At 37.5% G+C, this 13926-nt stretch overlaps 1 protein-coding gene across 3 annotated transcripts in view; it reads right to left on the bottom strand.

Annotated features, from left to right (window-relative positions):
- The window catches only part of LOC106881721 (uncharacterized), a 31169-nt gene that overhangs the window by 5734 nt on the left and 11509 nt on the right, over positions 1-13926 (bottom strand). For 2 of the 3 annotated variants that reach the window (XM_014932202.2, XM_014932203.2), the window contains one exon: positions 2737-2936. In XM_014932202.2, the coding sequence (XP_014787688.1) occupies positions 2737-2936 (200 nt within the window). Of the gene's footprint in view, positions 1-2723; positions 2937-13926 lie in introns of all 3 variants that reach the window. The other variant, XM_052966350.1, reaches the window with a different exon arrangement.

Genomic DNA, 13926 nt, shown 5'->3' with positions numbered 1-13926 from the left:
AGGCTATAGTAGAAGACACCTGTCCAAGGTGCCACGCAGTAGGACTGAACCTGGAACCATGTGGTTAGGAAGCAAGCTTCTTACCACACAGCCATTCCCGCGTTTATTGTAAATATTATTCACTTGTTTTTCGTGATACTTATTCGCCATTTTCCTACTTCTAATTCTATCCTTTACAGCATATTTTTCTTAACCTCATGACTTCCAAAATGATTTTTTTCCTTCGCTGTATTTATTATACCCATTTCCAGTTATAAAGGTGATTTATGTTTTTTAACTCAATTTCGACTTGTTTTTTTGATATTTTCCAACTGTCAAATGTTTCAGCCGACAGATTGCTGTTGTGGTTAAAAGTAATAATGCCATGTCCTATCAGCTTTAATTGTTTATTTGATGAGTTACTAATTAATCACTGTACTGTTTATAAAGTGGAATTCTGGGTATAATTACATCGTCCCCATTAGTGCACCCAAAGAGAATAGTGGTGTCGATGTCACTAGCATAAATTTCATGGCACAGTCGCGGCTGATATAAAATTATGCAGTTACATTTGAGGGTTCTTTTTTTTCTCTTTTTCACCTAAAATCTATACAGCATAGACCAGTGAATTTTGAAATTCTGTTGGATAGTAAACTATTTCTTTCTCATCCACAACAGTATCTTATTGGTTTATAGGCATTACTATTTCCTGGAAGTACCTGCAACATATGCCTGTTGATGCTGTAGACACAATTTTTTGGTTTGCTTGTTTTTTCACAGCTACTTGTGTGTTAGTTAATTATACTTCAATTTGACAAAAGTTTTTGATATAATTCGTCGTTTTAGGAGCCGGATTTGTGGTGCCATTACTACAGGAAAATGACCTGATAGTCTCCAAAAAGGTTATGGTGGCGAGGTGGCAGAACCGTTAGCGCACGAGATAAATAATCCTCTCTGGTATACGTTTTGATCTTTACAATTTGGTTTCAAGTCTTGCCGTCGTCAACTTTGCTTCTAATGTGGAGGCGCGCGGCTTAGTGGTTAGGGTGTTGGACTCATGATCGTAAGATTGTGGTTTCGAACCATGGACCGGGCGACGCGTTGTGTTCTTGAGCAAAACATTTCATTTCACGTTGCTCCAGTCCACTCAGCTGGCAAAAATGAGTAATCCTGCGACTGACTGGCGTCCCGTCCAAGTGGGGAATATATACGCCATTCAAACTGGGAAACCGGCCCTTGTAACTTGAGAAGGAAAGCTGTACTTTATACCTTACCCCAAAATGATTTGAGCACTATTGCCACGAAAGTCTTATAATGTCTTGTCCGGAACCTCTGGAGCTATCTTGTGAACATTGTATATTAATCCCAGACAATCATTTGGATTCTCTTAAGATATTGTCCGGGTCCCGAATCCTTGGATGTTGCAAGCAGGTGTTATGGATATGCCCAAATTCAAGAGAAGTTTGAAATAAGAATGCATTGTATGTCTCCCTCCCCAGTAGGAATGTGAGCAACGACGCCTGAAGAAACAAGTGTAATAGCTATGCCTTTATGCTGACGGGTTTTGATGAGTATAATACGGATAATGAATGTCGTTCCAATTCCACCATAGAAGTAAGTTCCATCTTCTGTCAAAAACAGCAGAATAGACTGCTCCTTTGTTGGCAATAAATATTTCTCCATGCAAGACATTTAATGCACACACATTTTGATCCTCAAAATCTGATTTACCGCTTAAATTTGTTAAAAACAGTTCATAATTGTTGCGCATAGTAGCATCAACATCAGCATTAATCATGTCTTCTGCTAAGAAAGCGAGAGAAATAGATAGCTATAGATAGAGAGAAAGCGAGGGAGAAAAGAGAGAGAGAGAGAGAGAGAGAGAGAGAGAGAGAGAGAGAGAGAAAACAAGACTCGAAGTAGCAAAGCTCTCAATAAGAAACAGGAAGAGGATTATAATTGTAAAATACAGAAATTTAGCACTTTGTTTCACAGTGGAAAGAAGGCGATAATTACACATAAAAAAAATGGTGGGGAGAGAAAATGATTATATACATACACACAAACTTATACATACAAAAGTTCATTCATACATACATACATACATACATACATACATACATACAATATTAGAGCTTCACATATGTATACATGTATGTCAGTACAATGAATGTTGCAACTATTTGACATAATTGCTTCATAGAGAGTGCTCGGTGATATAAACGAGTTGTAAACTTTTCATATGCAATAGAGTTAATTAAATGCGCGAAGAGTTATATATTTTGATAGACTGATAAGCGACACACTCTTAAACTGAAAATGTCCATTAAATATTAATCATTTGATATTTTGCTTAATGTCTAGAATTATACGTTATCTTGTTTCCTACTATATTTGAATATATAAATGCTCCCCCTCTCTCACAACACACACACACACACACACACACACACACACACACACAATTATTCGACACACTATTTTAAGTTTAACACTAAGTTAAACTTAAAAGAAACCTAAATATAAAGAATGTTGGTTTTATACTACTGTACTACAGAATTTACAATATATTTTAGAACATAGTATGACTGTCATACACATTTCCTATTCAGTCTATCCACAACTATTTACGTCTGCTAATATAAGTATTTATGCATAAGACAAGCAATTATTTAACATACTTATTTATCGCGATTCTTTTGATAATAGAATAACTGAACAAGAAATACTTGAAAGCGAGTTACATTGTAATTTTACCATTATGTGTATTCATTTGAGTTTCTGTGGGTGTGTCTGTGTAAGAATGTTTATACTCATCACGTGATGCATTCTGGGCCCGCAGATAATAGAAAGCTTTTCGACGGCTTTCTAATTCCTGCCATTCTGGTTTCTTTCTCTCTTGTAGTTCCTGGTGGGTATCATACGGGTGAAGCTGGCTGCATTCAAAATACTGTTCGCTGTAAAATCAATTAATTTGCTCATCTCGAATTTCATATTAATAGAATCAATGACATTTACAAAATATAATCAAAGGAACAAGTATAAAATGACATGCTATATTTTAGATGTGAGCTTCATGACTTAAACTATCTAATCACTGTGCCATTTTGATGTCAGACTTCAATGTAGAGAAAATCTACTTAATTTCATTTTATAGTTAAGTTTTATTTTCGAGAATGATTGCACTACAAATATCAATATTACTTCAAGGATGGTATCACTATTAGGATTGTTCAGGGAATTTGTTTAAGGAACACTATTTATAATGTTCTTCGCACATAGACTCGGGAGCAGGGGGTGCGCTTGCATTCCCTACAATTTTTTTGAGGTGGTTGGGGGCAGCAAAAACGCCTTGAACATTTTGGGTTGGACCTGAGTTTGCACCCACAAAGCAAATTTCGTTCCCGTACTTATGTGTTCGTAGACAGCATAGCTTTAACCAAGCTATCATTCATTTTTGTCTCAGCTAGTTGAGAAGACAGCTACCACATTGAGTAGACAAGATACCCGCCCCTTTTCTTAATTAGTTTTTTTTTTATTCAATTCTTTTTTTAAACTACGAATCACATTTTATTAACAACATTTTTACATGGAGAAAAAAAAAAGAAAAAACATTAAAAGTATAAAATATCAAATTATTGAAAAAAAAAAGCCTATAACTACTTCGCCAAGGAATCAAAGGAAAAGAACAAAAAGTGGTGCGGGCGGAGAGTTAAGCAGCAGAAGATGCGGAGCAGTAACGGGCTGTACACCCCAGAACAAATAGCGTGTTCAGCCGCGCCTCGCAGACATGATTCCAAAAGCGTTGCTGCGGAGAATGGCCAGAGACTAGCTGCAGCAGCCACTCCACCTCGCGGGCATCATTTCTCAGACAGGCCGCAGTTATCCTGATTTTTCGGGGAAATCAGCAGTGTGGGATCTCGAGGTATCGACGGCACCTGAGAACACCTGCGGTATCGACGGCGACTGGCACAAACTTAATTCTTTCCTGATCTGAGGCTCACTGATCATCGCTTTTAAATCATCCCGCTTTCTGAGAGCTGCTCAGTATTTCTTTCTACGAATCAATTTAGTGCATAAAGTCTTTCCAGTCTTGAGCCAATGAGGGCTCAAGGTAGTCGCTCTTCTTGCTAGAAATATCAACTAGATCTTTCTCAAATGACTCTACACCGTTTCAAAAAAAAAAAGAAAAGAAAAAGCAGGCACAATAAATAATGTAGTCCTGGATATCCTCCTACCACAAACTCCTTCCCCGCCACACACAAAACTGAATTTTTCACGATTGGAATCAGGGTTGACCAGAGACTGAACTACAAAAACAACAAGTCTTTCCATCCTGAACCTCACAACTCTTAAACTGGCCTTATATTTCTACCGCAGTATTGTGGTAGCTCCGATGAGCTGAGATACTTCGTTTTTCAAAGGTGTTAATAACAAGAGAACTTACTAGAACATACTAGTTTGCTTGTAGAGACAAACCATACGAAGGTGGGCAAAAAAGTTCATAGGCTTTTTTGTCAACAACTGCATCGGTTGTTTTCCAGGTAAACTGACATCTGACTGTTCAAAGAAGACTTCAAAAGTAACTAGTAGCAACAGCAGATATAATGTCATCATCACTGCGATACTCCTAAATTCAGCTACTCACTTTTGCAATGTTGATAGAACTGGACCGTCATCCCCTTATGTAACAATCGTGTCAGCATGAATATCCATGGGGAAGGAGGGGCTAAAATTTTGTCCATTTTTCAAGAGAAGTCACTACTGGTTACATTTGAACTTTCTTTGGACAGTTTAATGTCAGTTTACCTGAAAAGAAACAGTGCAGTAATAAGAACAGCTGAAATTAATGGATGTAAAATTTCACAGCTCTAGCATCACTCTTTCATAGTCAGCCTGTAAACCTTTCAGCCTATCCTCGTATGATATTGATTTCATTTTTGGCACAAGGCCAGCAATTTCGGGGATGGGGTTAGTCAGTTACGTCGACTCCAGTGTTCAACTGGCATTTATTTTATCGACTCCGATAGGTTGAAATGCAAAGTCGACCTCGGCGGAATTTGAACTCAGAAGGTGAAGACGGACGAAATGCCACTAAGCATTTTGCCCGACGTACTAACGACCCTGCCAGCTCACCGCCCTTAACAAAAGATATGATATTGATTTCAAATTTTGGCATAAGGTCAACAATTTCGTGGGTAGGGTAAGTCGATTACATCGACTCCAGTGTTCAACTGGTACTTATTTTATGCATGGAAGACGGACGTTAAACGATGATGATGATGATTCCGATAGGCTGAAATGCAAAGTCGACCTCGGCGAAATTTGAACTCAGAACGTGAAGACGGGTGAAATAGCCGCTAAGTATTTTTCCCGGCGGGTTAACGATTCTGCCAGTTCGCCGCCCTTAACAGAAGATATGATATTGACAATAGAAACGCAAACACCCAAAAATGTCTCAAGAGAAACTGACAAAACCGTCAATGTAGCAGCGACAACACATGGCAGGTATTGAACACAGAACTCTTAAGGAAGACATTTTAAATTGTTTTAACTCTCCTGTAGGACACCTGTAATTATAACGGAGAACATTGAGAATTCACATGCCTTACACAAAAGATACAATACCTCTACACATGAAAGGACCAAATTATTTACAAATACAGAAAAATCGCACTTGAACTTGCATCAGTAACCCTAATTAAATGAGTGAAAACGGAAGAATTTGCGGTGGGTTACAATCGTTTAAACTTGTACGAGTACTGATCAAGAAGTGACAAAACACAAGATTCAGACGAAAAATTATGTTCTGAAGCAATCAGTAGCATTGATATTATGGGGCAGAATCGTTAAAGCGTCAGACAAAATGTAATATTTTGTTATGGCCCTTTACACTCTAAGTTCAAATCCCGTCCTGGTCAATAAAATCAGTACGAGTTAACTGAATTTATATTACGCACTCTTATCTTCCTCCAAATATTACGCCTTCTGCTTGAGTAGGAAATCAATATTATAGCTCCAACCAAGGCAGAATCGATTGCGATATTCAGTCACAGCCTTTTATGAATCTCGTTGAGTTTCAATTTTGATACTCTGGGGGTCATAAAATAAAGACAAATATTGAAATTGATTGAATCGACTATATTCCTGGCTAAAAGAATGTGACATTGTTTCAAGTCATTGAGAAAAAACCTCATTAAACCTTTCACCAAGGACAGTGAGTTATAGAATTAATAGAGCGTTGGGCAAAATGTCTTAGGTTCTGAGTTGGGATTCTGGTGGAGTGGACCTTTACCATTTATTCCTGGAGGGAAGGTCTATAAAATAAGTACTAGTAATACGGAGAAGAGTCAACTACACTGTCGATTTGTGTTGATGTAAGAAATCGTTATCATATTACACATCCATTCCACTATTAACTTTCTGATACAAGACGCAATAACTGCGATTGTTCCTAACTTTCTTTGTCATACTCGCAACCTAAATAAAATTAAAATACTATTAACCACAAATTGACTATACTTAAAAGTAGTCAACCCATTCACTAGGCTCGTCATGAACCTTTCAACAAGATCCAAGTTATAGACCATGTCTTTCCAAGACTATTCTAATTAGTTATTATAAACATAGCTGTCCATTTAAGTAGAAATATCTTTTAAGGAGAAAACAACCCAAAAGAATCACACGACCATTGACAACGTTAGATTTAGATCAACGAACAACGAATCACCGCGTAATCGTTCGACCAGCATGAATTGCCAACCAAATCTCTCTGAAACCCTACACGACTATCGTAAAAAAAGGAAAGAAGGGATGGTTGCGGCTGGAATGCTTTTTGATCATAGATCTGCTTCTTCGGTGGGGTAATCTGAAGCTAAATAACAACACCGTTAAATTTGATAGTTGTAATACAGCTTTGTTGTAGCAATATTCGTACTAGATTGAAAATAAGATCCGAAATATATGCAATTTCATTTAGATGCTAGTAAACTACTAATATTAGATCTGTGGATTGTCAGAATCGTTTATTCGTTGGAAAAATGTATTTTATCGACCCTGCTAAATAGTGAAAAAAAAAAAACAAAAAAAACAGTTTCACAAAGCAATATAAGAAAGTTGAATAGGTTATCGAGATATCATAAGACTTTTGAAAACATCAAAAACGAAAAAACAATGAGAAAGAAAAAGAGTTTCTAGCATCCTCTACTCCAATCCTGCCTCCAGTCAACATGTTTCCTTGAACTTCTTACTTTGGCTCATGGCACATTTTCTTTTTCTTTTTTTAAGATCACCCAGAAGCTAAAGGGTAAGTTAAACCGAGTAACGCGTAGCGCAACCTCACGATTTCCAAATAGAAGGTTAAAGTATTTTTTATATACTACTTCTGTAGACACAAACATGGCATTCATTAAGGAGATCGATCAGCATGTCTACGATATGAATATTTTTGCATTATATTGTACATATCAAGTCATCCTATAAATAATGTCCGAAATATCATATATGTAACTTCTATCAAATTTTACAGTATTCTAAAATGTCAAATGGTATTGCTAGATACTCATATGAATTTAGAAACCTTTAACTTTATATTTCTTTTTGCAGAATAATCTGATTGAATTAATTACTAAAATTAACCACTAAAAGATGGACGTATCGAAGGAGCATTTAAAGCACATTATGCTTTATGAGTTCAAAAGGGGAAACAGTACAGCTGAAGCAACTCGAAATAGCCATTCTCTTTAAGGGGAAGAGTGCTTGAACGAAAGAAGTTGCAGAAGATGGGTTGCAAAGTTCAAAGGTGGTAATTTCAGCTTAAGAGAGAGGCCACGAATAGAACGTCCTGTTGAATTTGATGATGAGCTTCTTTTGTCAGAGCTAGAGAAGGTTAATACTGTGTCAGTTGAAGAATTGGCAAGCAAGCTCAATTCAAGCCACTCAACTGTTCACTGCCATCTTCAACAGCTTGGAAAGATGCCCAAACTTGGAAAATGAGTTCCCCATGGCTTGATAGAAGCCAACCGAAAATCACGAGTGTTCATCTCTTCAATCTCGTGAACGAATCTCACTTTTTTTTAACAGATTGGTAATGAAAAATGAATTTTTAAATGAAAATGTTAAACGACGCTTAGCTGTGGAGAACAGGCTAAACTACAACCCAAATTAGCACTCAAAATGCTCAAAGAGGTCGAAACTGATTTCTCTTCCTTCTTCTCATCGAAACCAAAAGAGTTTTTCACCAATGGAATTAAAAAAACACTTATGAGTAGATGGAAGGAAATCATCAATAATGACAGGAATTATATACAGGATTAATTTAATTCACTTTTTTTGTTTACCCAAAACTCAGATATTAGTTATGAAATGTTGAATTCAATGGCTTAGATTTTAATAGGAATTACGTATTTGTCAGCGCATATTGTCCTTTATAGCTCCTGTTATTATCTGTGAAGGCGCGTGGCTTAGTAGTTAGGGTGTTCAGCTCACGATCGCAAGGTTGTGAGTTCGATTCTCGGCGACGCGCTGTGCCCTTGAGCAAGACCCTTTATTTCATATTGCTCCAGTCTACTCAGCTAGCAAAAATGAGTTGTGCCTGTATTTCAAAAGGGCCAGCTTTGTCACACTCTGTGTCACGCTGAATCTTCCTGAGAACTACGTTAAGGGTACACGTGACTGTGGAGCGCTCAGCCACGTGCACATTAATTTCACGGGCAGGCTGTTCCCTTGATTGGATCAACTGGAACCCTCGTCGTCGTAACTTCTATCTTTGGATAGTTGTAATCCCGACAAAGTAAGAGTTACATTTAACCAAGATTTTAAATCTTAGATTTTATGTAAAGCGTAAAATAACATACGTTTGTATATTGCAAGAAGAGGCGAGTTCTGGTGTATGGAACAGAACACTTCTGCCAAGATATGTGAAGGGTGTTGAGGTCTGGTGGATGACATTGAGTTGGAGCGAAATAATTATAAAGTACGCGGTAGTTCATCGGCTTAAATGACAAAAAAATTATAATTGGTACGTGTATCGGAGAGATGTATAATGGACTCACGAATATGCATTTTATCAGAAACGTGTTTTAAGTAATTAGGATAGACAGTAGGTGTAAATTGTCCCCAATAGCTTTATCATTATGAGCCATTGCACAAAAAGTATTTACACACATACATGCATACATATAGATGTGTGTATGTGTGTGTGTGTGTGTATGTGTACATATGCGTGAGTGTGAGTATGTGTGTTTGAAAGTGAGGGTAGAAAGCGAATTCTTGCAGATGACAAGTTTAATTTCAGTGCTTTGTTCCTTACGTATAATATTTAAGCAAATAAAAAAAGAACTTTAGCCAATGATCTCTTGAGCTATATTTTAGCTATGTAAACGTCAAATTTATGTGCTCCCAGCTGGGTAATTTTTCTTTCTTCATTGGTCCTGTAGCAATTTGTTAATCTATCTTATTGTTTCTCGTTTGGTTAACGGCCAGCTTTATGTTTTATCATCAACAAGAATAACTTTCATCATTTTGAAAACAAGTTCTTCATTTTTTTCCCGTTTACGGTTGGTTTTTATCTGATCACACGGTTCTACAACGCTTATATGTATGTATGTATGTATGTATGTATGTATGTATGTATGTATGTATGTATGGGGAAGTAGTTTTAAAAATACACAGAATAGCATTTCAACAAAAACAGGATAAGAAAATACCGAACCATGACTAAAAACTGCTAAAACATAGCTACCGCAAAAAAGAGGCTCTAGATAAATAGGATATGAAATAATTGAATCGCGACGAGAAAAACAGGATATCAGAAAACCGTGGAAGCCGACTAGCTAAATAAAAACTCTTCAAAACAACCGAATTACACATAAAGAAACAAAGCAAAAACAACAAATGAAAACCTAACACAAACAACCAATTAACAAATGGAACGTCATAGCAACATAGCAAAACGCATTAGAAACCAACCAAGGAAAACGATTACCTCGGATAAAATATGGAATCCATTCTTTTGTATATAAAACGAATACAAATACCAAAGCAAAATGTTCTCACCTGAATCACAATGCAAGAAAAATAATTTAATATAGAAAATAATTTACCATGCAATATATATTGTATACTCTCTTCTTTTTTCAAGAAAGTAGTGTCAAACACTTTGATATTACAGGCAGAAGCACACAAAAGAAAACAGAGGACCTATTTTGCTACACCAGGAGTCTCTGTCTAATATTAATTTTGATAGGTTCATAAATCTCTTCTTCTTGTGCTCAAACAATGAGATGCTTTGAGCCCTCACGAGATGCTTAATTCAGGGGGAAACCGAGACACTGAACAGGATCTCCGACCTAATAGAGAAGGGCAGAAGGCATCAATGCTACAACTGTGGAAACACCAATCACCTCAAGGTTTCTATCTCTAACAACAACAGAAAATGACTGCTGGCCTACACTACTGCCAACATCAAAGCATCAACATAAACTGCAACAACAAATACAACAGCATTCAATCGCAGCAATAGTGATTGCAACACAAGCTATAAGACTAGATATATCATCTACAGCAACAACAGCAGCACCAGTGGAAGCAATAGTAACATGAAGAACAGAAGAAATACCATCTTCAAGGGCCACCGCACTACAGACAACAGAATTCCCCAAACAACAATTGATACATCAATAACATAACAAAACCACACACCCCAAAACATGCTCTTCCTCGTCTCGGACCACCCTGGCATGTTGTGTGGTGACTGTGACGGAGAGAACCTTAAATGGCAAAAAAATGACTAAACGAAAGAAAAGGAAAGGAGATAACAACACGCCCACGGAAAAACTAGGAGATACGATCAAACGGGGGAGATGCTTTTGAGCAACGATGCACCACTCCCACCCCAATAGCACCTATACCAGTACTCTGAATACCATCATTCCTATCACTACTATCACAAACATCACCAACATTATAAGCACAAGCACAATCAAATTCACAATTATCTTAACAATCAGAACATCCACCAACACAGGCAAAACATTATTAACCACACACAAACAATAACAAAACTAATGAATCATACTTCAGCATATAAGTATCACACACACTCACTAACTACAACAAATAGCATACCAACACACATAAAAATCATCAAAATATCACAACTCATATACATTTAAAAAAATATATATCACAACAGAGTAGGAAACTTGAGAGGAAATATTAACAAAAGACTATATGAAGAACTACAACCAGATGGAGGAACTGAGGAAAATTAATGGGTCTTTCTCACTTCCCCATTCTGCCTCACATGACCTTGCTTAGAATAGGCCAAATAAATGTGCATGATGGCCTTGAGTTGCCATGGAAGCAGGGCCACCTTCTCAACAACATCAGGTCACTAGATATAGATGTAGTGGCCATAAGCGAGACCAGAATTTCCGAATCGCAATCCTTCAAATCAACTAGTATTTGGAGGTGGAGTAGTTGTTTTGTTGTGGAAAGGCCTGGATCTTATGACACATACCATCTTCTTGAGCCCAGAAGTTAAGTTGATGATACTTTAGCAGCGAAGGCCATACCTCCAGACTTGTAATATCTTCAGGCTATACTCCAACAGGGACCGGGTAACTAAATTTCGATAAGTATCTTGAATGTTTCCGGGAAACGACCGGCTCCTTAGTGCTAGAAGGAGATTGGAAATATATATTGGATGAACGCTTAGACTGTGTGGGGTTAACTGATGGAAGAGGGCAGTGCAAAAGTCTCACATATTTGCTCAGACTTTTCCACCTGTCTAAAAAGTATCGACTAAATTTCCCGGATCTGCCAATGTGGACATGGGCAAACTGCAACATGACATCCAGATTGCATATAGGTAGAATATTTTGTAGGCCAGTAGATGGGGTTAGCATAAATTGTCCTCAATTAAAAATTTATGCACTGTACGGTCGATCCCTAGATAGGCTTCGTAGGAAAGAACCGGTCACTGGAAGCTAAACGCGCTACTCCAGATGCGCCATACTTACAAAGGCCGGGTAAATGAATTAAACGGGCGTTGAAAGAGGCAATCATCGACAACAAATGCTTGTTTGCCCTGATAAATGCAATTAAAGTAATACCAGTAAGATTTAGTAAGGTTATAGCGTTTGAGAAAACTAGAATAGAAGTTAATTAAAAACTTACGAGAGGAATTTAGGAAAGCGTTACAACTGATGCGCTTACAGCCAGATTAGCTCCTAACCAATTCTTCAAAGCGAAGCTTAAAGGCGCGCACTCTAAGACACGTGGGGATGAAAATCTGTCAATATTTAGCATTTAAACAAACTAGCTTAACGAAAATATGCAAAATTTTATTAGGACAAGGACAAATATATATCCTTAAGGGGAAATTAATTCACAAGCTCTTTGATGTGTTACATAATTATGAAGACGTATGGTTCTTTTACGACAGACTGAATAGCTGAGTGGATAGGAATAAGCAAAGAGATCGGAAGTTTGTATCCTATCATCAACGCTGTGCTCAGATACTAAACTCACAAACCACGCTGTCCAAATCATTGACTATAAATACAGCAGTAAGAACAATTCGCTGCTTTGGGTTGTGACACTACAGGGAAATCAATAAGGTGACGGGGGTTTAGCTAGCAGTGTAGAATTCAGCTTCCATGAGTCTGAAAGTTTGTTGGAAATCATTCCCGTGTAAACCTGTTTTGTCCACGACTTGAACACACGGTCTCCTTTCGAGACGCCCAGCTAACATCATTGATGATGATGATGATGACTGCTACATTAATAATTGGTTAATAAGACGCAGTTTACTGTCGTAAAAAGTGAAAGTGAATTGTCCTAAAAAATTTAAGTAAATTGCGATAGAAGCCGGAAGTGGTGACATAGTCTTTTACCAACATGTACTTTACTTGAATTATCATTGGTAGAGTCAACTGGCCCTTCTCGAAAAAGGAATTTGCTCGTATTCTCTAAGTGAATTCACAAATTTACAAGAACAACGCCACTGCTTCTTGTCGGATCTTTCTCTACAGCTCATTAATCGAGTAGGATTTATTACACTGCTCACATGTAACTGCGTTGTTTATCATGTGCTGACTTGCAAGCCACCGAGTTGCTGTCTCAATGATAGGAATAGTACATTGAAACGGTGTACCTCAGCTGTTGCTTCTGAAATGCTTAACACATCGCTAGACAGTGCTAAACATGTAAGTGATCGTGAGCGTGGCATAATGAGGGAAATCTTTAAGTTCTTTTTATAAAATTCTGGGATGACATTCTCGTCACTTCCGGGTTACTTTTTTACTATAGTACACTGCATGAAAATATGCTTTTTTTTGTTTGTTTGTTTTTACTTGCCTTTGAGCGATAAAACAAAACTCTTTTAAACATACATGAGGCTATCACATGTATTGTGGCATTCATTTTTCCTTCTGGTATTAGCCATCAAACAATTTTATTGAAATAAGTCTGTTATGAAATATAGGTTTCAAATTTTGGCACAAGTTTAGCAATTTCGAGTGAGTGAGTTAGCCCATTACATTGACCCCAGTGCAGAACTGGTACTTATTTTATCGACCCCGAAAGAATGAAAGGTAAAGTTGACCCCCGTGGCATTTGAACTAAGAACGTAAAGACGGACTAATGCTAAGCATTTTGCCCAACGTACTAACGATTCTTTTCTACTCTAGGCACAAGGTCCGAAACTTTTGGGGAGGGGAGCAGTCGATTAGATCGACCCTAGTACGCAACTGTTACTTAATTTACCGGCCCCGAAAGGATGAAAGGTAAAGTCGACCTAAGCGGAATTTGAACTCAAAACGTAAAGACAGACGAAATACCGCTAAGCATTTCGTCCATCGTGCTAACGTTTCAACCAACTCGCCGCCTTTTTTGGATGAAAAGCATACATTCTTTTCTACTTTAGGCACAAGGCCCGAAATT

Source organism: Octopus bimaculoides, chromosome 3, assembly GCF_001194135.2.
Source record: "Octopus bimaculoides isolate UCB-OBI-ISO-001 chromosome 3, ASM119413v2, whole genome shotgun sequence".
NCBI lineage: Eukaryota > Metazoa > Mollusca > Cephalopoda > Octopoda > Octopodidae > Octopus > Octopus bimaculoides.
The sequence above is the reverse complement of the archived record's forward strand: the minus strand, read 5'-3'. Positions and strand labels throughout refer to the sequence as shown.